This window comes from Eupeodes corollae, chromosome 1 (genome assembly GCF_945859685.1).
Source record: "Eupeodes corollae chromosome 1, idEupCoro1.1, whole genome shotgun sequence".
NCBI lineage: Eukaryota > Metazoa > Arthropoda > Insecta > Diptera > Syrphidae > Eupeodes > Eupeodes corollae.
In genome coordinates, this window is record NC_079147.1 from 220,388,744 (window position 1) to 220,411,455 (window position 22,712).

A 22,712-nucleotide genomic window follows, 5' to 3' on the forward strand; every position below is an offset into this window, starting at 1 on the left:
TTTTGTATTTCAAGAAGTTGATTAATCAAGAAAAATTACGATTGTTTTCTCTTTTATTTGTAGTTGATTTGTTTTTTTTTTTTTTTTTATTATTATTTTTGGATTAAATTTGATTTTTAATTCAATTTATGTGAAGAGATTTATTCGGTTTTTGTTTATTTATTTTGCAAATTTGTTTGTTTTGCTTTTTTCCACACAAGAACGATAATATATTTTTTAAATGTCTCTTTTTTTCTAATTTAATAGAGAACAACTTTATGTATCCTAACATTTTGTTTGTTGTTCTAATTACATAATAATTGTTGTATTATTTCTCATTGTTTTGTTTTTCTTTTTGTTAAAAGTTTTTAAACGAAAAACGTATCTTTGTTTTTATATTTCTTACAATTAATTTTATGTTAAAATTGTTTTCTTCTAGAATTTTTTATTTACAAGGATTACACACGGCGCCGCGCCTCCATTTGATGGGGTCGGGTGGGGTTGTTTTGGTTTTCTTTCTTTTTTTTGCTTTTATTTTTTTTTATTTTATATTTTTAAGTTTTGTTCTTTCTAAATTACAACAAGAACAGAAAATCAAAATACAATCTTCACACAAAAAGAAGAGATTGTAAACTAGTGAATTACGATTGAAATTGTTTTCTTTTTTATTATTTCTTTTCTCTCACACATCACACCTGAATTGCTTTTTCTTTTATTGTTTCTATAAAACTATTCTCTTTCTAATATTTGCTTTGATGTTTGTTTTCTCTGTGGGGTCTGTAAAACAAAATTTGTTGTTTTTATTAAGCGCTTGTTTGTCTGTTCTCAAAGTTTTAGGTGCTGTGTGGTTAACAAAATATTGCTTGGCCTTTTAGGCTTATCAATCTGTGTAGTCCCACCATTCTTTTTCGTAACCTTCGTGAACATGATCCAATAGGACTTTCCTACGCTTCTCACAATACCTAGAATTGAAAATAAAATTTAATTAGTTTTGTTATTCAGTAAAGGAGAGATAATATGTTTGTTTTATATTATATTATTGTTATAAATTAGACACATTAAAAGCTCTTGACCAAGTTCTAAAATCAATTTTAAACTCGATCTAATAACGTTTGGTTTATCTTAGAAACTTCAACTTCTTGTATAGCACGCAGTATGAATTCTGAATTCGCCTCCCCGTGCGTCGTTAAGTTATACTTAGGATCTGGGCCTTCGGATCCAGGCGACTTCTACCGAAAACAAAGACAATGTCTATTAGGGTGTGCATTTGTTGTTGAAATTAGACTCAGGCAAAAAGTCTTAAGTTTCAACAGCGTGAGCAAGCGCATCACAATAATTCGCATCAAGGTAAAATCCGCGAACATAACCCTAACACGGGCATGCCCCAACAGAAGAGAAAGATGAAGAAATATTCTTCGAGCTCTTGGACAAGACAATTGACGGTGCCCTGGCTATTATATTTAAAATTGTTTTAGGAGATTTTAACGGCAAGATAGAAAGAGAAGTCATCTTTGGTGGCACAATCGGGAGATATAGATTTAACGTATTTGGTCATTATGTCTCGCCAAACGTACTTTTTACATAATTTGCACATTTTTGTGGAACTACATTTTAAAAAAATCAACAATATATTATCTGAACATAAAATATTATACTCCGTTTCAACAAAAATAGTCAGTACAGGTCTAACGGGAAAGCTTTTTCCAAAGTTTTGGTGTACCCTTTTTAGTGGAGTATTTGAGGGGCATATTTCTTTTCTTAATTCGACTTATAAGATTTTTACAACCCTGTTACAGAAGAGACTCACAACGTGAATTGCAGATCAGAATCTGTTAAAAGAGACACAAACGGGCTTTAGATCAGGGTATTTTACAATAGATAATATTTCCATTGTCAGGAGGCTAGCTGATAGCTTTATTAAACTGGGAAGAAAATTGTATGCGTTCTTTATTGACTTCAAAGCAGCATTCGACTCAATCAACCAAGGTGCTTTATTCTACAAGCTATGTGGTCTGGGCTTGTCTGTGAAGTTCGGACGCGTTCTAGAAGAGCTGTATAGAGGAACACAGGCTACATTGTGGAACGGACCTGAGCTTTCTGATTGGTTCACAAACACCTCGGGAGTAAGACAGGAGTGTATATTGAGTCCCATCCTGTTTTCGCTCTTCATAGATGACCTTATAGATGACCTTCCAGGTGGTGTTGATTTCCTATCCTTTTGTATGGCTCACAAGTTTCACATGGTGAAGAACACATTATGTGAAGAGAATATTTCGTCTGCCAAAAAATACTCCAAATTACGTGATTATGCTGAAAACCGGACTATAACCACTATAAAGACCCTTAAAATGCAAGACCCTTAAATGCTTGTTCAGAGCAACTTACAGTAGGCTCAACCATAATCTCGCAGAAAGGAACTACTTCCATGTTGCAAATAAGGTAAACGTCATTTCTACAATGGTCAAGTTAAGAAGCGAACTACTCAACCTGAACTTCATATCGCACAGAACCGATTTACCACGGGAATGTACTATTTGTAATTTAGCAGAGAGATAACGTCATGCATTTCGTCGGAAAGTGTCCAACTTTAAGGGAAACTAGAAGAAATATTCTTGGAAGTGACTTTTTATTAGGGGAACAAGTTTTTAGTATGCTTACTTAGATGGATGTCTCCAAGCTTTATAACTATTGCAAAGTTGCCCTACGATATAGATCCAGAATTATGAATGAAGATTTCTGACGCTTTAATGTTGCTAGTCATTTTTTTCTATTTTTTTTTAAATTGCCCTTTTAAAATGTTTTTTTTTTTTTCTTTCGTTCTTCGAAATCATCAAAAAACTTGAAGAATCTAACCGAAATCAGATGTTTGAAAATGCCCGTCAATTGGAGAGCAGATTACTCTATAGCCAGCTTAATTATGTGTGACAAGAACTACCTCAAAGATTCTTTCTCCTATAAAGATGGTTAGGTTAGGTTATAGTGGCTGTCCAAGATGGAACGGACACACTTAGGCCAGTTTAATGGCCCATTGTGATACCACATGAATCTTGAGGCTTCCTCCTAAGCTCAATGGAACCAGTTAGAGTCTCTTACGAAACGTGAGAGGCTGATTATCCCGATATGATTTAGATCGTTTAGATCGTTAAAGAAGAATTCTCCTAGGTAATTCTTGCGTTTTCGAGCTAGAGCAGGGCATGTGCAGAGAAGATAAAGAACCGTTTCTTCCTCTTCCTCGTCCATACAGCTTCTGCAAAAGTCATTTGATAATACGCCTAGTCTCATGGCGTGCTTTCCTATTAGACAGTGTCCGGTTATGACACCTATTATCGAGCTTATATGCGATCTGCTTAGAGAGAGCAAGCACCTTGAACGTTTTAAATCCAGTGTTGGCCAGATGTTTTTTGTGGCTTGACACGTGGTGATGTTGGTCCACCTGGTGCCTGCCCTCCTCACAGCGTCTTGCATTAGTAGCAGTTTACAAGTAGCGATTGGTATGCCAGTACTTGCCAAACGTGGTAGGATGGGTTGTACTGTACCGTTCCTGGCGAGTTCATCTGCCTTACAGTTACCTGGAATGTCTCTATGGCCCGGCACCCAGCAAAGGTGAATATTAAACTGTTGCGCCATCTCCATTAGAGATGATCGACAGTTATGGACTGTTATAGAGTTTGTAGAGACTGAGTCCAGAGATTTGATAGCGGCCTGGCTGTCGGAGAAAATACGGATATCAGATGTTGATATCACGTTTTCTTTGAGCCAAGACAAGACGTCCTTAATCGCCAAAAGTTCCGCCTGGAACACGCTACAATGATTGGGAAGGCGGAATGACAGACTTAATTTCAGTCGTTCAGAGTACACACCACCACCAACCCCTTCTTTGGTCTTTGAGCCATCTGTGTAAAAGTGGATTGACTCATCCTCTAAGAATGTCCCATCCTCCCAAAAAGATCTGGTAGGTATAGAAATCTAGAAATTCCTATCGAATTGTAGTTGGGGGATGGTGTAGTCTGTGTGTTTGGAAAATTTATAATGATTACTTGCAATAAATTAATTCATTCAACCATCATCCCTTCAGGGATATGCAGACAAGAACCGACTCTGGTTACATTTTCAAAAAACAACACTTAAAGAAAATGTTAAATAGTGCAAAGTTATATTTTCTGAAGGGTCAAAAACAAATTTTCATATACAGATTTTGATGTTACTAAACAGAACGCTAAACTACTTCGAGTAGGTCTTTTTTATGTTCGTCTTTTCTAACACAACAGCGTCTTTTAAAGAACGAAAACCCGCTAACTGCTCTACTTGTATGATAATAATGGACATAGGAATGGATCAAAAACATGAACCACATTAACAATAATAATTAATATTTACGAAGTACTCAAAAACATTAACTAACAAAATATTGCGATTATAAAAATTTGTTCAATACAAAGACACTACCTACAAACAAATTTTTGGGATGCCAATGGGCAACCCACTATCTCCGACCATTGCAGATCTGGTTTTGGACCACGTAAATGGTAAACCAAATGAACCGTGTAACCTGTGTTATATAGGGAACACAAAACAACTGCTTAGACAACGCATTTTAAATCATAAATCCGACACAAAACTAAAAAAATCTGCGAAGACAGCCCTGGCCAGTCACAACATTGAAAGCGGTCATTCTCCAAACTTTGAAGGCGTGGAAGTTCTACAGACAGAGATACATGTTTCGAAACGATAAACGTTAGAAATATTACATATTCTCAATAACAAAAAACATGAACCGAAAACAAGACACACAAAACATTTCTGCTGTATATTGCTCTCTTCTTTCTTCTTAAAGTTAGTTTTTGCTTTATTCAATTTTGACTTAACTCCATTAATATAACTAATATTCAATTGTTTTCCTATTTTTCTTGAGTGAGTAAACTTTATTGTATTTGTATCCCATTGAAATAACTAAGATCCTTTGTATATTTTTTGTGTTAATAAAGTTAATGTAACTTAATTGTTTCATTGCGAAAATTACAGTGACCAAAAAAGCCGACGGAAAACTATACTTCCGCTAATCACAATTATTACACAAATTAGTCAACAAATAAACTCGATTATACAAAAATTAATTCTGAAACTTGAAATTTCATCATTAAAAAAATTAAAATGGTTTTATAATTTAAATAAAACTTTAAATGCATTGGGCGCATTCATAAAGCTAGTGACTACGTAGTCAAAATTCAACTAGCTTTGCGAATGCAAAATTCCTAATCAATCCGGAACTGTCATATTAATGAAAACAACAAATATATAAAATAAGAAGAATTTGTGTTTCAAAACTTTAATTTTTTTTTCTTTTTAAATTCAATAAAACCAAATAGAGGATATAATATAATTTATAATTGTATTTAAATACAAATCTAAATCTCCTGGGAATGATAACTTTCATCCCGAATAGGGTTAAAAGCATCAGACCTCAGGAAAACGCATGGTTCGATGCGAGCTGTAAAGAGGTTATTAGGGTCAAAAAGGTAAGTTTCCGTTGTTTTAAAGCCAATCCAACTGAGGAAAACCGGAATAAGTTCAAGAAAGCCAGGAAGGCTTGGAACGCCTATATCCGACGGACCAAATTTTTACATGACCAAAATTACAGCAAAAAATACTGCAATGTCCAAAGGCAGTAAACATTTTTGGTCATTTTGAAAAACATGAGGAATTCTTCCTCTTCCTCGGTTGCCTCGTTGTAAATAACATTCCATTTGTTAGCTCTTTAGACAAAGCTAATCTCTTTGATAGGCAGTTCGCCGCCAATTCAAAGCTGCCAGTAAGTGTTATGACTCCGCCTGTACTCGAGGGAGTTAGTGATTCTTTTTTCGCACTCGTACTGTAGCGAGAGTCCTAAAAGATCTTAATAAACCCGTTGGGCCCAATGGTATTCCCGCTATTGCTCTGAAGAGGTGTTCTTTAACGCTGGCAAAACCACTGCGGAAGCTTTTTCATCTGTCCTACTCTACTTTTCGAGCGGATGGAAAACCGCATTTGTCCAGCCCATCCCCAAATAAAGGCGAATCTTCCTCACCCTCTCATTACCCACCGATTGCACTTACGTCCCTTCTTTCCAAGGTCATGGAAACGCTGAATTATTATCAGCTCAAGAAATATCTTGAAGATTGAAACCTTCTTAATGACCGGCAGTACATGGTTGTTCTCACCGAACAGTGGAGAAAATCTTTACATAGTTTTGGAGAAAGTAAGACTATTGCACTTGATATTTCAAAAGAATTTGATAGGGTTTGGCATCAGGCTATTTTATCGAAAATGCGTACTTTCGGTTTTCATGAATCCCTCCTTCATTGGATGAGTAATTACCTTTCGAATTGTTCAATACAAGTTGTATTGGATGGTTTCAATTCTGAAATTCATAAAACAAATGCTGGTGTGCCCTAGGGCTCTGTTTTATCTCCAACACTCTTTCTGATTTTTATTAATGATCTTCTGTCTGCAACATTTAATCCAATACATTGTTTCGCTGACAATAGTACTCTTAGCTTTTCATATTCGTTTCTTCCGATGTGGAACTGCAACGACAAAATATGATAAGCTCATTAAATTCCGACCTAACAGCATTGTTCAATGGGGATTAAAAAACCGCGTGGAATTTAATGCTTCGAAAACCCAATGCTGTCTTGTATCGTTTAAGCGAGATATACCCCCTTGCCATTATCCATGGACGACACTTGCCATCTCGATATTCTCGGTATGTTTGTCACCATCCACCTCTTGTTGAAAGATCACATACGCGATGTCACCAACAATGCCGCAAGGTGTTTGGGTTTCCTTAGACGATGCAAGAAATGTTTCACACCTTCTGATCTGACTATTATCTACAAGACTTATATACGTCCAAAGCTTGAGTATAACTCCCATCTCTGGGCTGGTGCTCCTGCAACTTACTTAAGCCTCTTGAATAATATTGAACGTAGCGCATTTAGATTGATTGGTCATCATAAGATCATTTACGTCGCTTGAACATCGTCGAAATGTTTCTTATCTCACTCTCTTTTACCGTTATTTTAATGGTTTATGATCTAGAGAAACAGTCAGTTGCATTCCTCCCCATTTCAACCGTAATACTCGCGCTTCTAGGAATGCTCGCCAATATACCCTCGAACCCGTCTTCGGTCGTACTGTCAATTACAGAGATTCGTTCTTTAGCCGTACTATGCGAATGTGGAATGCCTTTCCACACTCTGTCTTTCCCAGCTATTGCAATATTCAGGAATTCAAAACCAATGTGCACCGACATCTCCTTTCAAACCCTCTCTCCCTTTCCTAGTGCTCACACTGTGTCTACATAATAAGGGTAGTATTATCCCTTTGAGTGAGTGCTTATTATAAAAAAAAAAATTTGCATTTAGCCAATCATAATCCCTTGACTACGTAGCCACTAACTTAGTGAATGTCCCCATTGTTTCTTTTTGAAAAAAAAAAATACTTGAGTTATCTTATTGCATCATTCTTGTGCTAGAAATAATCTGTTACATGTTCAAAAACTAAAAACAAAAATGTTACTGATAGCTATAACCGGCCCCTAACTTGGCAATTTAAGAGTAATATTTTAGTCTTAGTTATTAAATAAATAAATTAACTGAGTTATCATTCATCTACATTACAGGAATTGTAAGTCATAATGGGCAGGTTCAGACAACATAAGGGACTTCATTTGCAGTCAATTGTATTCTTTTAAAGTACATTTTGACCAAAGCAACTAGTAAGATTTTCAAGTGTTCAACTAACAGTTGATCGTCCAAAAACTACTTAACAAATAGTTGTCTTCAAAAAACTACTAAGACAAGCTACAGGTCCATCACGACTTGCACTTTGTATTTTAAATCAATATTACTTATTCCTAAACCAATTTGACAAGAAACTGTTTTACATAAAACTGAAAACGGAATTGTACAGAAAATAAACAAATCATAGAGTAATAAAGTTCAGCTTTCAGTTGAATGAAAAAACATAATCAACTGTCATTTTGACATAAGTAGACTTGACTTAATAGTTAGGGAGAATTTTCTTGACCAACTTTCCAGTCAACTAATGTTGGCAGCTGGCCAATCAGATACTAGAAACTTTCCTTACTTTTTCAAGTCCCTTTTATCGTCTGAACCTGCCCAATTTTCTAGGGTCTTGTCAAAAGTTAATTCGTTTAGACGGTGGTAAGTTAAAAATGCAAGGAAATACACTAAACAAGTTCTTGTATTAGCATGCAAATGAACTTTCTCATGTCTGTCTTTGGTACCTTCATATTAACTTTTCTTCCGTCACTTAAGATGATGCGGTGCTTAAGAGATACAAATTTTTCAACTACACATCGGCCATATATCATTTTAAGAGAGAAAACCTAAGAGCGTTTTTTGCGACTTTACATATGTATGTTCTCACTCCACAGGAGATGATTTGTGATGCACTAAAACTAAAAGCTTTTCTGTCTCCACAATACAAATGCCATCCACGGATAATCGCTTTTGCGACAGTAAACAGCATTTAGTTTTCGAAACATTATGTTCTACACGATTTTTGATTTCCCATTGGAAAATGCTGTCAAGATCAGAAGTACATGAACTTATTAAAGCTGTCGTTAGAGTACCACATCCGAAGGACAAGGTTGTGAATTTAAAAACAAATATAAAAAGCTGAAGGTACTCTCATCAGTGAAATAATTTAGTGGATTAGAATTTTCAGAACGAAGATGATTTATAACAATAAGGAAGAATGTCGGAGAGAAAACGGAGCTCTGGGGATCACCAGCGTTATTTAGTACTACTACTACTGTTTGTAATGAACGACCCGAAATGTAATTTCCAATGTAACGGAGAAGAGATTCATGGTTAAGGAAGCTTAATGCAAAACTCTATAAAAACACTTTGAAATATCTACAGCAATAATCTTACATTCTCCAAAACGATCTTCGATAAGGTCAATGATACTAAAGAATCTTCTCCAGTTGAGTCCTGAAACGCGCTCCTCTCTCCGGTGCTCCTACCCACCATGGACCCTCTTCTGCTGTTGGCAGCAACGAGAGTATGAAGTTAGCGATACCTAATTCCAGTATTGGCAGGGTTGTGAAGAATGGCCCTACCACTACTACTGGGAGTACATCCAGAAATGGAAAGGAGTAACTCTCAACAAGCCTATATAAACAAAGGCGAGAAGCTTCGAGAATCCTGAAGGCCTCTGGTGAATCAACGATGTACCTAAGTATTTATTTTTGACAGCTTGAGATGAGGCCATGAGATCAATAGTAGACCTATTACTACGAAAGCCCAACTGCTATTATTTAAAGAGCTTTTGTGTTTTGGAAATTGTCAAGATCTTTTAAAAATCATGCAACTGTACGATTGTGAAAGAAGATGCGTCCAACATAATCGTTTACGCTCTCAAGTACAGGAGGGGTCACGTTACTCTCTGGCAGCGTCGAATTAACAGCAAACTGTGCTGCAAGCAAATTGGCTTTATCGATCGAGCTTACAAAAGGAGTGTCAATAAGACTTGCGATTGAAGGAATCGTTGATGACGAGGAGTTATATATTTTTGTTTTTTTTAAAGACCAGCAATTCTTACTACTTTTGGAAAGTTGTAGTATTTACGTTGTTTCTGATCATGATCTTTCTAGCCTACCTAAATGTATTACTGGTGTTCTCTGTGGGAATGGCTTTGTTTCAACGAAACATACATTTTTGATCTTGATAACCTCTTTAAAGTTTTATTTTTTTTGTTTTATGTATATTTTATCGTATGCATAATAAAATGGCTCATTCCACGAAGAATATTTTATACAAATTAATAATTATAAAAATTCTGGCAACGTCAACTGCAAAAGCCTAACACTATAAATAAAAAAATCATAATTTAACTTGCCTGTATTTATCCTGAACTTTTTGTTTGATGTCCGCCAAATTTTCTGATGTAATATCACGTTCCAAATATTCAGAGAGTTTCTCTGTGGCGCTTTCCAGATCTTTTTGGTTGTCTTCAAATATCATGGACTGATTGTTCTTTTTGAGATAATACGCAAAAACGTATGTGTACATGAGAGTCTGACGGCATTGACAAAGAATATCGACAGCTTTTTTAAGAAATTGGACCTTTTTTCAAAAAAGAAAACGGCTTACGGTTATACCAAAAAGTTTAGTGACACCAAAAAACAACATACCTCGATCCATGACATATTGTGTTGTTGCATTTCTTCCATTTTGTGCTTAACAGAAGCATACAATTTATTCTCGAACCTCAACGACTGCATGTGATTAATATAGCGATTGTAATAATGAAGATACCTACAAAATAAATCAAATACAAATTCAAGTAGAAAAAAGGATTGTTTTAAAAGTTAAGTATAAGAAAATACCTCGCTAATGAAGATCTCAATTTTTCCTGAGCATCTCGTGCTGCTTTAGCCTCGTCTTCGTCGAAGCGATTGCAATTATACCATGAAGAGCCGTGTGGTTCCCACGAGCCCAAGCACACCCAACAGAACTCATGCTTGCAGTTCTGATTTTTACAAACCATATGGTTGCAGCCACCATCCTTTTCGATCGTCACATTACACTTGGGGCACTCCTTGGTATTGGCTGCTATCCAGTTAGATGTTTCTGAGTCGTCATCACACTTCTTAATCCATTTCCTCAAAAGCCTACATTGCACCGGATCGTGCCAGTTCTCGCCACAATCAAAGCAAAACGAGTGACCACACTTGCAGCGCACCGGACGTGCATCCACGTATGTCACTTTAATCGCATAGGTGCAATTCACGGACGGACACCAGCGCAAAAGCCGATTGCACAGCACAAAATTATTTGTTATGAGTTGTTGATATTTGACTTTCACCCTGCGATCGGTTACTAATTTGGTAACAGTAACATCGTCGACCAATATATCACAGCCATGGGCTGCACAAGCAATCGATTGACCATTTCCTTCGGTCACGATTTTCGTTGTGAGATACTCGCCCCAGCAAGTCTTGCAAAAACGATGGCCACACTCCAAGCCTGTCATTGTCTATTTAAATACATTTTTTAAATTAGGAGAACAATTGCATTTGTTTTTTTTAGATACTTACCGTCGGTGGCAGCAAAGTAAAACATATTTCACATTCTTCAGCTACAGAGGACGATATCTGTTGCTAGACCATAAACATACATTTATTTATTAATAACGAGTACTTGTGGTATTTTCATGACTGAATAAGTTTACCTTTGGTTTGTTTACTAAATTCGATTTAATAAACGGGTTTATAACATGCGCTTCTCTGAAGAAATCTTCTTGATTGCCATCGAAATATCGCTCCATAAGTCGCTCCTTATCCCATTTGTAGTGATTTAATAAAATTCTGGTTATGGTCCTTGGCAACTAGAATTGTAATAGAAATAACAAAAAAACATTAACATATCTTGGGAAACTATTAAAAGAAGGTGTACAAAATTAGGATGTAAATTTTCATTGAAGCTTAGGATGGATTTCAAAACTAACCATATAACTTTTAGCTAGGGACGTTCTCTCTTTACGTTTGGGAAACCTCGAATTCGGATAAAAAAGGAAAAACAATGAAGAACTGAGTATGCTTACTTTGTTGGGAGCAAAAAAAAAGAGCATGGGAACCTCGAGATCGGGTAAAAAGAATTACGCATTTTTTTATACTTGTTTGTACACTCAAAATGATTTTTGTCACCCTTGTTTTGTGTAAATACAGATTGTGTACTAGGAGAGGAAGAGAGAGTATGAAAGGAGTTTAAGGTGCACATTGGTTTTGAATTCCAGAATATTACAATAACTGGGAAAGACAGAGAGAGGTAAAGCATTCAACATTCGAGTAGTACGGTTAAGGAACGAATATCTGTTCTTGATAGTACGAACCACCTTGGGATACAGGTTAAATTGATGAGCATTGTTGGAGGCGAAAGTATTACGGTTGAATTGCTTAGAGGAGGAATGTAATTGGCAACCCAAACATATTGCAGCATATTTGAAGGCAAAAGGTAGTAAAGTATGCTTTAAAGACAGTAGTTTCCGTAGAATTAAATTCTTCTCGATGCCCCATTTAACAACACTGCCAATGAGAATCATTTAATGAGCTTATCATACATTGTCGTTGAAGATCCACATTGGAAAAGTCGGATTATGAATCTAAAAATGAAAGCCGAGGTTAGTATCGTAAGCGAAGGGGATAGGTAGATTAGTAGTTTCCGACAGGAGATCATTAATAAAAATAAGAGTGTGGTAGACAGAACAGAGCCCTGGGGCACACCAGCATTTATTATGTTTCTCGGACTTGAACCCATCCAATACTTCTCTATGAGATGCTTTTGAAGTTTCAAGATAATTCTCAATGAGACGCTTTCGAAGTGTCAAGTACTTTCTTTAAACGTAAATATTTGTTCCCCTGTTCGGTGCGATAAACCATTAGATCAAAAGTGGACCGATTTCTATTGCTTGTCTTTAATATATCTTTAATAATGACATTTTTTTGAAGTTGATAGTTAATCAGCGTTTTTATGACCTTGGAAAGAAGGGATGTAAGAGCGATCTGTCTCTAATTCGAGGAAGGGGGGGGTCCGATGAAGTCTTGGACAAAATGCCACCATCAACAGCTATAACTTTGAAGTAATTGAGGATTTTGTCTACTTAAGTACCCCTATAAATTTTGCCACAACACCAGCTCTAAAATAAAACACAGAAACGGACTTAGAAGACAATTTAGTAGTAATGTTCTCTCTTTTCCGGTTCTCATTTATGACTCCAAGGCTTTGACTATGTCTATGCAAGATGAGAACGTTTAAGGATGATTTGAGAGAAAAACTCTTCTTGGATGGAGAGTGAATTAGAAGATACAACGGACGTATTGTACGGGCTTTATAGCTACACTGATCAAGTCAAAAGAATAAATGTCCAACTACTTGTATAGCCGAGTCATGTAGAGCGAATGGACATCCACGCTAGATCTCGAAAAGTCTTTGAATTCAATCCCTTAGTACAACGCAGTTGACGATGACCGCGACTCAGGCGCCACATGCTTAAAAAGGACTTTTACATATGTGGCGTGCGGAACTGGAGACAGAACCAAGCTGGATGAAGCCTCGTGTTGAGGCCCAGATCCGTGCCGCACTGTAAAAAAAACAACAATTTTTTGGTAATAAAGGGTGATTTCTTAAAAGCTATAGGTTTAGTTTAAATTTTAAAAAAAAAACAGATAGTGCGGTTCATTTAATTTAACGTTTGAAGATTATTTCATCCAAATGTTGACCTCGACTGCGTCTCAAATTGTCCATTCGCTTAGTTCAATTTTGGCATACTCTTTCCAACATTTCGGCCGGTATCTCACAAATAAACGCTTCAATGTTGTCTTCCAATGCGTCAATTGAAGCGGGCTTGTCTGTATAGACATGGCTTCAACATAGCCCCACAAAAAAAGTCTAAAGGCGTTAAATCGCACGATCTAGGCGGCCAATTGACCGGTACCGAACGTGAAATAAAATGTTCACCGAACTTGCCTCTCAATAAGTCAATTGTTGCGCGTGCTGTATGGCATGTGGCATCGTCTTGCTGAAACCACATGTCATGCAAGTCAAATTATAGACAAAACTGAAGATGTCTGACAGTGAAATAAAACACGAAACGTGTGTCAACTGTTAAAACCAGTTTTGCGAAACAAAATAATAGCTAAAAAATCACCCTTTTCCTTGGGAGAAAACGTACAAAATAAGAATACTTATCATATTGATGACGGTTGTTGTTTAAGAATGTTTTAAAGTTTAAAAATATCTTCAGACAATTGTTTATTTGTTCCATTTGCATAAGAAATCAACCACATGAAGTGGTGATAAAACATAAAAACAGAGAAGGAAGAATGGCTATTTTTTCAAATGAAGTTCAATATGGCTATATTATTGAAAATAAAAGCAACTGACAGTGCAACGAAGTGCGATAAGTACAAGGCGAGCGAATATATTGCCAAATTTGAATCAATCCAATCTAATCCAAGAGTTTAATTATATTTTGACATTTTTTTAAGAAGCAACAAAATGCGATTTCACAGAGAAATCTCGAGTTTGCACTTTTAAATTATATTTATTTTCAAATTCAACTTTGAGCGAAGATAAATAAAATCACTTTTGCCGAAGAAAATGGATCGTAGGGCGATTTTGTTCTTACTATTGTTCAATTTGAGGCAAACACTTAACTTGAGAGTTGATTAAAGCTCGAGAATACAAACTCCTTTTTTTTACTTATTTCATTGTTAAAACTCGCGCCTGAAGCCAAAATTGACTTTTTTGTCATTTTAAAAATACATTTTAAACATTATTTGGTCAACTAAATTATAGTTTATGAAAAAGATATTGTTAGAGTACGGCAATACATTTCTAAGAATTATTTATTACTAGCTTTTACTAGCGACTTCGTCCGCATCCCTCCCCCCGCACCACACTACCGCGGCCCCCACCTGCCTCGTCTATCACGTACGACACCCGCCGGCACACTCGCCACACGCCTCAGCCGAAACAGAATTTTCAGAAGTAGAAGACAGACCCAGTGAATTATTTGTTGTACCTACATGGCTCGTGTTTGGCGATGAAAAGTTGAGCATAACAAAGTTTAGGTTTAAAACTATTATTTGTGGAACTTGGTGGGAGCCACAGTTTGCGTCTTACGTTGAGGGCTTGAGGCACGTGGTGCACGAAGCCCGCGTTAATATACGTGTATGATAAGTTTAACATGTTCGACAACTTTGTTCATGATGGTTGGGAATGCGTTGTTATCCCGTAATACCAATTTTGCCAAAATATTATTCAAATCTTTAGTAATCAAGTAGTGAAAGCGACTAGATTCCCCGGAAAGTAAATTTTCGCAAAGGAATGCGTTGTTTTCCCGGGATAAAAAGCAGCCTATGTTCTTTCTCGGATATCAAAATATCTCCATACCAAATTTCATGCAAATTGGTTCTGTAGTATAGGCGTGATTGAGTAACAGACAGACAGACAGAGTTATTTTCGCATTTATAATATTAAGTATAGATTTTCGAAGAAGATTGGTAAGTGAAAAATGCACTATTATACCGTAATATTATTGAAAACAAGAAATCCGATGGTATCACAAAACTGGATAAATTTAAAGAGTGAGAGAAGGTGTTCTTTTCATGTTGCATACACGTGCCAGATAATTGCAGTGTACAAAATAATTATTCATTGAATTACTGACTAAAATCATTCTTTTTGCGGAAAAGTCTTTACGTGAAAAATATACACAAATGAAAGAAAACTTAAATGCCACTGATGCAAAAAAAGGTTGGAAATATTTTGGAAAGATAAAAACACAAAATACTGGAAAATTTCAGGTTTTCTCTCTAAACCTCTACTATTCTTGCAAGTAAAAAAATCTAAAGTTGATCAACTGGAGGGCTCAAAATTTAAAGTTGAATACCAAAACTTGAAAATAAAAATCCAGAAGTTAAGTTCAGCTTTGAGTAAATGAGTCGACCTTAGATGATTGGATACACTAGTCAACAATATTTTTAAACTTGGCTTTCAGTCGGTTTTGAATAGTCTAGTGTTCGTTTGTATAAGAGTTTTATTGATGCTCTAAAATACTCTTTTTATAGTGTTAAACGCTATGCTCCTAATGTTATTTTAGGTGCTGACAGAATATTTGCTCGAAAAATAAAGGAAGCAATAACACTTGGCTTTCAGAAGAATCTTGGAGAAGGTTCAACGAACGCAAACGGCTAAGGGCTCGAATTACTGCTGCACAAGAGGAAGAAAGAAATGAGCTGGAGTCCTCGTATCGCATGAAAAAGAGAGAAGTTCACCGCAATGTGCGCCGCGACAAGCGTAACTGCATCAACGCATTGGCACAAAAAGCAGAAGATGCTGCAAACAGGTGTGGCAGCAGGACCGTTTACAGAATAACCAAAAACCTGACCGGAACACACAGTTCAAAGCAACACCTGGTGAAAGAAGTAGACGATACTGTGATAAGTTCAGTGGATGAGCAAGTCAGAAGGTGGAAAGAACACTTTTCCTCGGTTTGCAAGCAGCGCCAACGTCATCCAGCGAACTGCTTCATCCGCTCACCGAAAGCTTCTTCCATGAGTGGAAGAATTAAATTATCGTCAAGCCCCCAAAAAAGGAGATCTAACAAAGTGCGAAAACTGGAGAGGAATTTGCGTTCTACCTGGCGTTGCCAAAATAGTAGCAAAAGTCGTACTGGAACGCAACGCGCTGGATCCTTCTGTATTGATCATATTAACACCCTGCGGATCATTATTGAACAGTGCGTTGAATATCGATCACCACTACATCTGCTGTTCATCGACTTCGAGAAGGCCTTTGATAGCGTTAACAGGGAGTATATCTGGTTAGCTTTGCGAAGGAGAGGCATCCCAGAAAAACGAATTGTTATTATAAATTCGGCATATGAAGGATCCAATTGTCACGTTCTGCACGATGGTAGGTTGTCAGATAATTTTGAAATCCGAAGCGGAGTCAGACAGGACTGTATTCTGTCGCCAATATTGTTTTTCTTGGTGATAAACGATGTACTGCACTCAGCTCTGTCAGGTAGCGAAGGGATCCAATGGACTTTGACATCCTATTTAAAGCACTTGGATTACGCGGAAGATGTTTGCTTACTCTCTCATAAGATCATGGATCACCATCAAATGACAAAGAAGCAGAAGTTGTGGGGCTGTAAATTAATTCCAGCGAAACAAAAATGATCAGCCTCGGAACCCAACCATACTCTCAAATAATTATTTTCTCGCAACCGGTGGAAAAAGTGGGAGCTTTCAATTTCTTGGAAGCACCATCGAAGGCGGAACCGAACAAGACGTCACCTGCCGCATCGGCAAAGCAAAAGCGGTGTTCGGTATGCTGTCAAAAATTTGGAACTCTAACTCTATCAGCTTAAGAACAAAGATACGACTGTTTCACACAAATGTCGAATCGGTGCTTTTTGATAGGTGCAGCACTTGGAAGGTTACTTCAGTCATAACAATAAAGCTGCAAACCTTTGAAATAGATGTATTCGTAACATCATAAGGATTTTCTGGCCAAACCGTATCTCAAATGAGGTCCTTCATAGAATGACAGTTCAGGAACCTATAGAATCACTAATACTAAGACGTAAGTGGCAATGGATTGGACATAAAGCTTCGAAAAGGTAACGACTGCATTGCAGGCCAACCAATGCAGTGGAATCTCCTCACACAAAAAGGAAGAAGAGCTGGACGACCGAGAAGCACATGGCGCAGGACAGTCGAGGCGGAATCAGCGTCACTAGGCAAGAGTTGGAGGGGGCTGAAACACATCTCCGGAAACCGTACACGATGGCGCGTAGGAGTAGTAGAGGCCCTAAGCCCCTTAAGGGGTTCCCAACGGACCTAACAGGTCTGAGGCCCTAAGTAACTAAGTCTTAACTTTGGATGATTTGTATCTTGCAAATTGAACAGACACAAAATAGTCTAGGTTAAGAAAGATATGGTTATGGTTTGGTCATATATAAGATTTTCCAAAAAGCAATGGCTTTGAATTTAATTTAGGGACGCACTTTTTTACTAATTATAAAACTGTCATAAGCAACTTATTGTGTAAACTCAACATTTTCATCAAGGTAAAGTACGCGAACCAGCAATGTCTGCAAATTATAGAAAATGTCTACCAATATTCGGAGTCGGTGACTCCAACTTTAAGCACGTTAGCTCCAATTTTTGGTCGTTATTATTATCTCGTAGATAATTTAGAGCAAAACATTTGAGTTTACGCATTCGTTTTCTGATGTTGTCGTGTTAGTGAGACAACCAGTTTTAAAAGTGTCTAAGATATAGCTACCGTTTAGGCATCCGAAGCAAACTATCAAAATCAGTCAATTCCATTGCGTTTTCAAAAATTGAACATCGCTCAGACATCCTTATGCCGTATTTTGCTTAAGGACCTTGGGTTACACCCAATCAAAATCAAGATGATTCAAGAATTAAAGTTGATGGACCATTTAAAGCGACGTACACTCACGGATTGGGCACTTGGGAAGTTGCGCCAAGATGATGAATTTCATCAAAAAATTATCTTCATTGTTGAAGCTAACTGTTGGCTATTGGTCATCGGGTGAAAATCCACATTTCCTTCACGAATCACCACTTTATCCTCAAAACTTGAACCATTCGTCGTCGATAATTTTGTATACTAAACTCAACAACTCAGGAATGGATTTATTAAAAGATCTAAGTTCAAAAAAATACCGATATATTGTTTTATGACTGTATTAATTCGTAAAACACAAAATTGCCAGCGCTAAAACACGTACAAATTTATTAATGGCTTGGAAATTCCATTATTCGACTATACAAACACTGGTTTACCGCAAATGCCAATCCTTATTGTAAACAATCTACACTTTAAAAACAGAAAGAAATAAGAAAATCCCACATTACTAAACACTATTCCAATAGAAATATTTACACGTGTACATGTTTTGCACAAATCTTCAAGTGTTTTTAGAAATTAAAGCAAAATATAACCGGCAGAAGTTAACTATTAATTAATTTGCAATTAATAACAAAACAAAACAACAACCTACTATGCAGTTAAAGGTGATTCATTTGTTTTGCCGTAAACGTCACGATACTTGGTTATAATAAAAATAATGTGAAATTGGTAGTTAGTGGTGTAATCTTGTGTTTACTCATTCATGATATTAAATAACAAACATTATGAAATCAATCAACATTGCAAAATAATTTTTGAACAATTAGTTTTATTTTTTCAATAAACATAATGCACTGCATAAATTCTAAACATTTTTTAAAATTTATTTTCACAAATAAATTTCTATTTTTAAAATTTAGCTCTATATGCACTTATCCAACTTGGATTTACAATTGTAAAGGGTTTTGGATAGTAATGGGTATTTTTTCCGAAGTGGTATCTTTGACAGGTGTCATTTGATTTATTCCTAGTTTTCAAATCTATTACCAAAATAATGCTGGGTTCGAGTAAGACATCAATTATTGAAGGAAATTTTGGTGAGTGTATTATAACGCGTCGTAGGTCTGTGGCGTCCAAGTTCGTGCGGTTTAACAAAGCTGAAATATTTGTGAGGTTATTTGAGAAACCGGAGACGATTGACGCCTTCGAATAGTATATTTGGCTCGTTTTTGCTGATATTACAGCCCCAAAGTGGCCCGATGCGGTAAAAAGTAGTACAAAATTGAGCTTCTCGACTGAAATTTATTCGAACCAGCGTAGGTGGCAACGCAATGGCAAACCCTTTCTTTGTAATACGTTTTTTTTTTTTTTTTTTTGAAAATCACAGGTCTAAAAAAACACCTTTTAAAATATTTTCGTATCTTATATTTTAAAGATAAAACAAACGTGGGAGTAAATGTATTTAAAATTCGAGTGATGTTAGCTCTCCCAATTTTACAAATAACAAAGGGCAAAGACCTGATCTCGCTAAGAAGCACAGTATTGCACATCAACCCAGGAATCAAAAGAAAGGATAGGACAAAGAAGTATTTTAGGATCACATTTCAATAAAAGATTGCTAGTGTCAAATCTGACTTTAGTAAACTCTGTAACATGAAAAGTGGGTGACTAAGGTGCTTGGTGTTGTAATAATCCCAACTACGCAACAACAAAAAATAAAAAACAAAAATAAAAAGAGTAAAAATTCAGTTTCTAAAAATAAAGAAAACGAAATTAAAATCGATTAATAAAAAAGCAAACAAAAAATGAAGAATACAAAGCTAAGAAGTCAAAATAAAAATAAAAATAAAAACAAGACAACCCAACACAATACATATTATTTTTATAGCAACAACTTTGTTTCTTTTTTTCTCAAGGCAAACGACATACATGAGTACCACGGATGGTACTCTTTCTAGTGTGGAGGAGCACCCCAAGCCCAAATTGACATTGTCGATACTTTGTCTCCATCGTTTGTGGTGAAGATGTGTATACTATATAAATGTAGGTAGGTACTTACATTAACAACAACGTTCACGTCATTGATGCAATCGATCATGTGTTGGACTATCTGGTCTGTGGTCAGCACCTCGTACTGGTACTCCTCGGGCTCCTGTTGACGTTCCTTCGAATTGGGAACGTCTACTTCCATGGCAAAGTCGTCATCTTCATCATCACCGCTCGAGACATTGCCAGAGTCGACATTATCATTATCGAAAACATCATCGTCCGAATCCATGACTGCTTCTGCTGCTACTACTGCTGCTGGGTCACTCGTTTTTTGATTGTCTTTACTTGTTTCAAGGGCTCCCTCTCAGTTTCAGCACTTAGCACTCACAACTCACAGTCGACTAGCTATTTCAAACTAAATTATTCACAGTGTCACCGCTGCCGACGTCCTAATTGGTGCTCGAACAATTAATATTGCTTTGGTTATTTTTCTGTTTTTCTATTTTTCTGTTGCTAATGCCTGGCACTGTTCGTTCTTCTTGTTTTTGGTGTAATGCACTTGACTTGATACTTTTTTTTTGTTTCGTGTGTACAACACATAAAAATAAAAGAAAAAAGATTTCGTCACTTGACCTTGTTTGGAAATTTTTTCTTCACTCACCAATTCCAACTAAATCAACAGCCTTGGGCTCTTTCGACTTCTTTTCCAATTGCTTTCGATTATTTCTTCTCTTAATTTTTGATCACTTCAATTAGAATTAATGCAGCATTAAAAATTTATCAAAATTAATGGCTTCTGATACTTTTCATCATTTTCAGTTTTTCACATTCACGCACCAACAAGGCAAAATTTCAATTTGTTCGAATTCGAAGGAGAAAAATAAAACAAAACAATTTCGTTTTTCTTCACTTCAAAAACTTAACGAGTTGTGTGGTGGGGGATGGTCTTGTCTTATAATTTCCCTCAGCGAAATTTGGATGATCGTTTTGCTCTCGCTTTTTTTCTATTAAGGCGAAACGAGACAGACAATAATGAAAACGAAATGTCAAAAACAAAAATGACACAAATTGCTCTGGTTTTCTCTTTTACACTCACTTAATTGTTTAAACACACTAAATTGCATTCGATGGGTATAGCTATCCTTGTCTTTGATATAGCTATTTTCGTAGTTGAATTTTCAACTGTAATAATGGATAGTTTTCACTGAAAGTATTTTCACATCATGATAAAACGAAACGGGGCCGAGGACGAAGAAATTATTCGATAAATTTTCTTATTGGAAAGCAAAATAAAAATGGTCTCTTTGATGTATTTTTCCTTTTCCTAATTAGACAACATATCCTCGATTCAAAATGTAAAATTAAATGCATGCACGATTGAAATTGAAAACAAAGTACGACTTGAAAATAAATCAAGCGATACGGCGTAGTTTTCGACTCGTAAAGGCTTTTATCACTATTAAAAATTGTTAAAGAGTTCGTTGTTTACTTCACTGATGTTAATTTTGATGATTTTTCTAAAAGATTTTCAACTAGGTTTTTGCTTTTTTCGCCAAGTTATTTTTTCCACATCGGATTTACAAATAACGAACAGAGAACTACGCATACACAAGAGATTGAAAAACGAATAACAAAAACAAAAATATTCGACTGGAGCAAGTTTAAATTTTCCTTGTTTCAAATTAGAGATACATCTGTCCTTTTTTGTCTTTTAGAAAAGCTTGTTAGACGGATGAGATGCAGCTAATCAAAATGTTGGAAGGAAATTTAATGACAGCAGAAAAAAGAGCATGGGATGTGTTCACAATGTATAGGAAAAGCTTTTTTCGAAACTTAAGGTTTAGATTAAACTGATTTTAGAAATAATTCTTTTGCATTTGAACACAAGAAGTATGTATGACATACTAGATACGGACTGCTAGTCAATTCATATTCCCATAGAAAATTCCTATTCGATCTATTAAGCTATGCTTCCCCTCTTGAAGGTTTGGAGAAAAAAAAAAAATAATTTAAAATGCCATCTCTCCCTTCTAGGTATCCACAAGTTTTTTTTCCAAAAAAAACTAAGGACATCCTTAATTTAAAGTTTGACAATAAAAGTCAAAATCAACTTCCAAAAGTTTTTTTCACATTTTCGTTGGAACCACACAAGGGCTAGTAACGTTGAGGAATTGTTGACATCAATATAAAGTTGGCTATTAGCAGTTAGTATCTTGTAGTTCAATAAAAAGAAAACTTTTTTTTCCATTTCAAAATCAAACAAATAACATGGCATTAATAAAAGACAAAAATAAGAAAGTAAGATCGAAAAATACATATTTGGATGTGTTTTATACGAAAATAAATTTTGAAAATTTACTAACCAACAAAACTTATTAATTATTACTTATTTGAACATTTCTTATGACATTCGTGCTTCAGTAAAGGAAAGTTCAGTAAGCATTCTTCAGAAGTTTGATCTTTAATGGAATTCTAAGTCCGGTATTAAACAGAGCATGTATTTAATTCGCATTCATTGGTTATTTTGTTTTGAAGTGTCATTCGGTGATGTGTGCATTATTACACGAACACTTTTCCTATGTTTAAGTCTCAACAGGGAGCGGTGAATTCGCCGATGCTCATCAGCAAAGGCAATTGCGTACGCCGACGATCTAATTGCGTATAGAACGGCCCGAAAGGTTGAGGTTATTAAGGGGCCTATTATGTAACACAACTAAGAGCAAAGTTGAGTTGTAATCCGGCAATCGGTATTACCGATCACAACTAGTTGCCTGTCACAAGTCA

At 36.1% G+C, this 22,712-nt stretch overlaps 1 protein-coding gene across 3 annotated transcripts; it reads right to left on the reverse strand.

Annotated features, from left to right (window-relative positions):
* Positions 1 to 369: 369 nt before the first annotated feature.
* LOC129953983 (E3 ubiquitin-protein ligase ariadne-1) lies at positions 370 to 21,556 on the reverse strand. Of its 3 annotated transcripts, XM_056067554.1 has the most exons (9): positions 21,025 to 21,556; positions 20,590 to 20,932; positions 19,999 to 20,498; positions 11,221 to 11,376; positions 11,087 to 11,149; positions 10,376 to 11,025; positions 10,181 to 10,304; positions 9,886 to 10,112; positions 370 to 941 (listed from the first exon to the last, which is right to left on the reverse strand). In XM_056067554.1, the coding sequence occupies exons 3-9, from the start codon at positions 20,215 to 20,217 to the stop codon at positions 860 to 862; spliced, it is 1,521 nt and encodes a 506-aa protein (XP_055923529.1). In that variant the 5' UTR covers positions 20,218 to 20,498; positions 20,590 to 20,932; positions 21,025 to 21,556; the 3' UTR covers positions 370 to 859. The 3 variants fall into 3 exon arrangements, with proteins under 3 accessions (XP_055923529.1, XP_055923530.1, XP_055923528.1); XM_056067555.1 differs by having other exon boundaries at positions 11,087 to 11,143; positions 20,590 to 21,556; XM_056067553.1 differs by having other exon boundaries at positions 20,590 to 21,556.
* Positions 21,557 to 22,712: the final 1,156 nt, after the last annotated feature.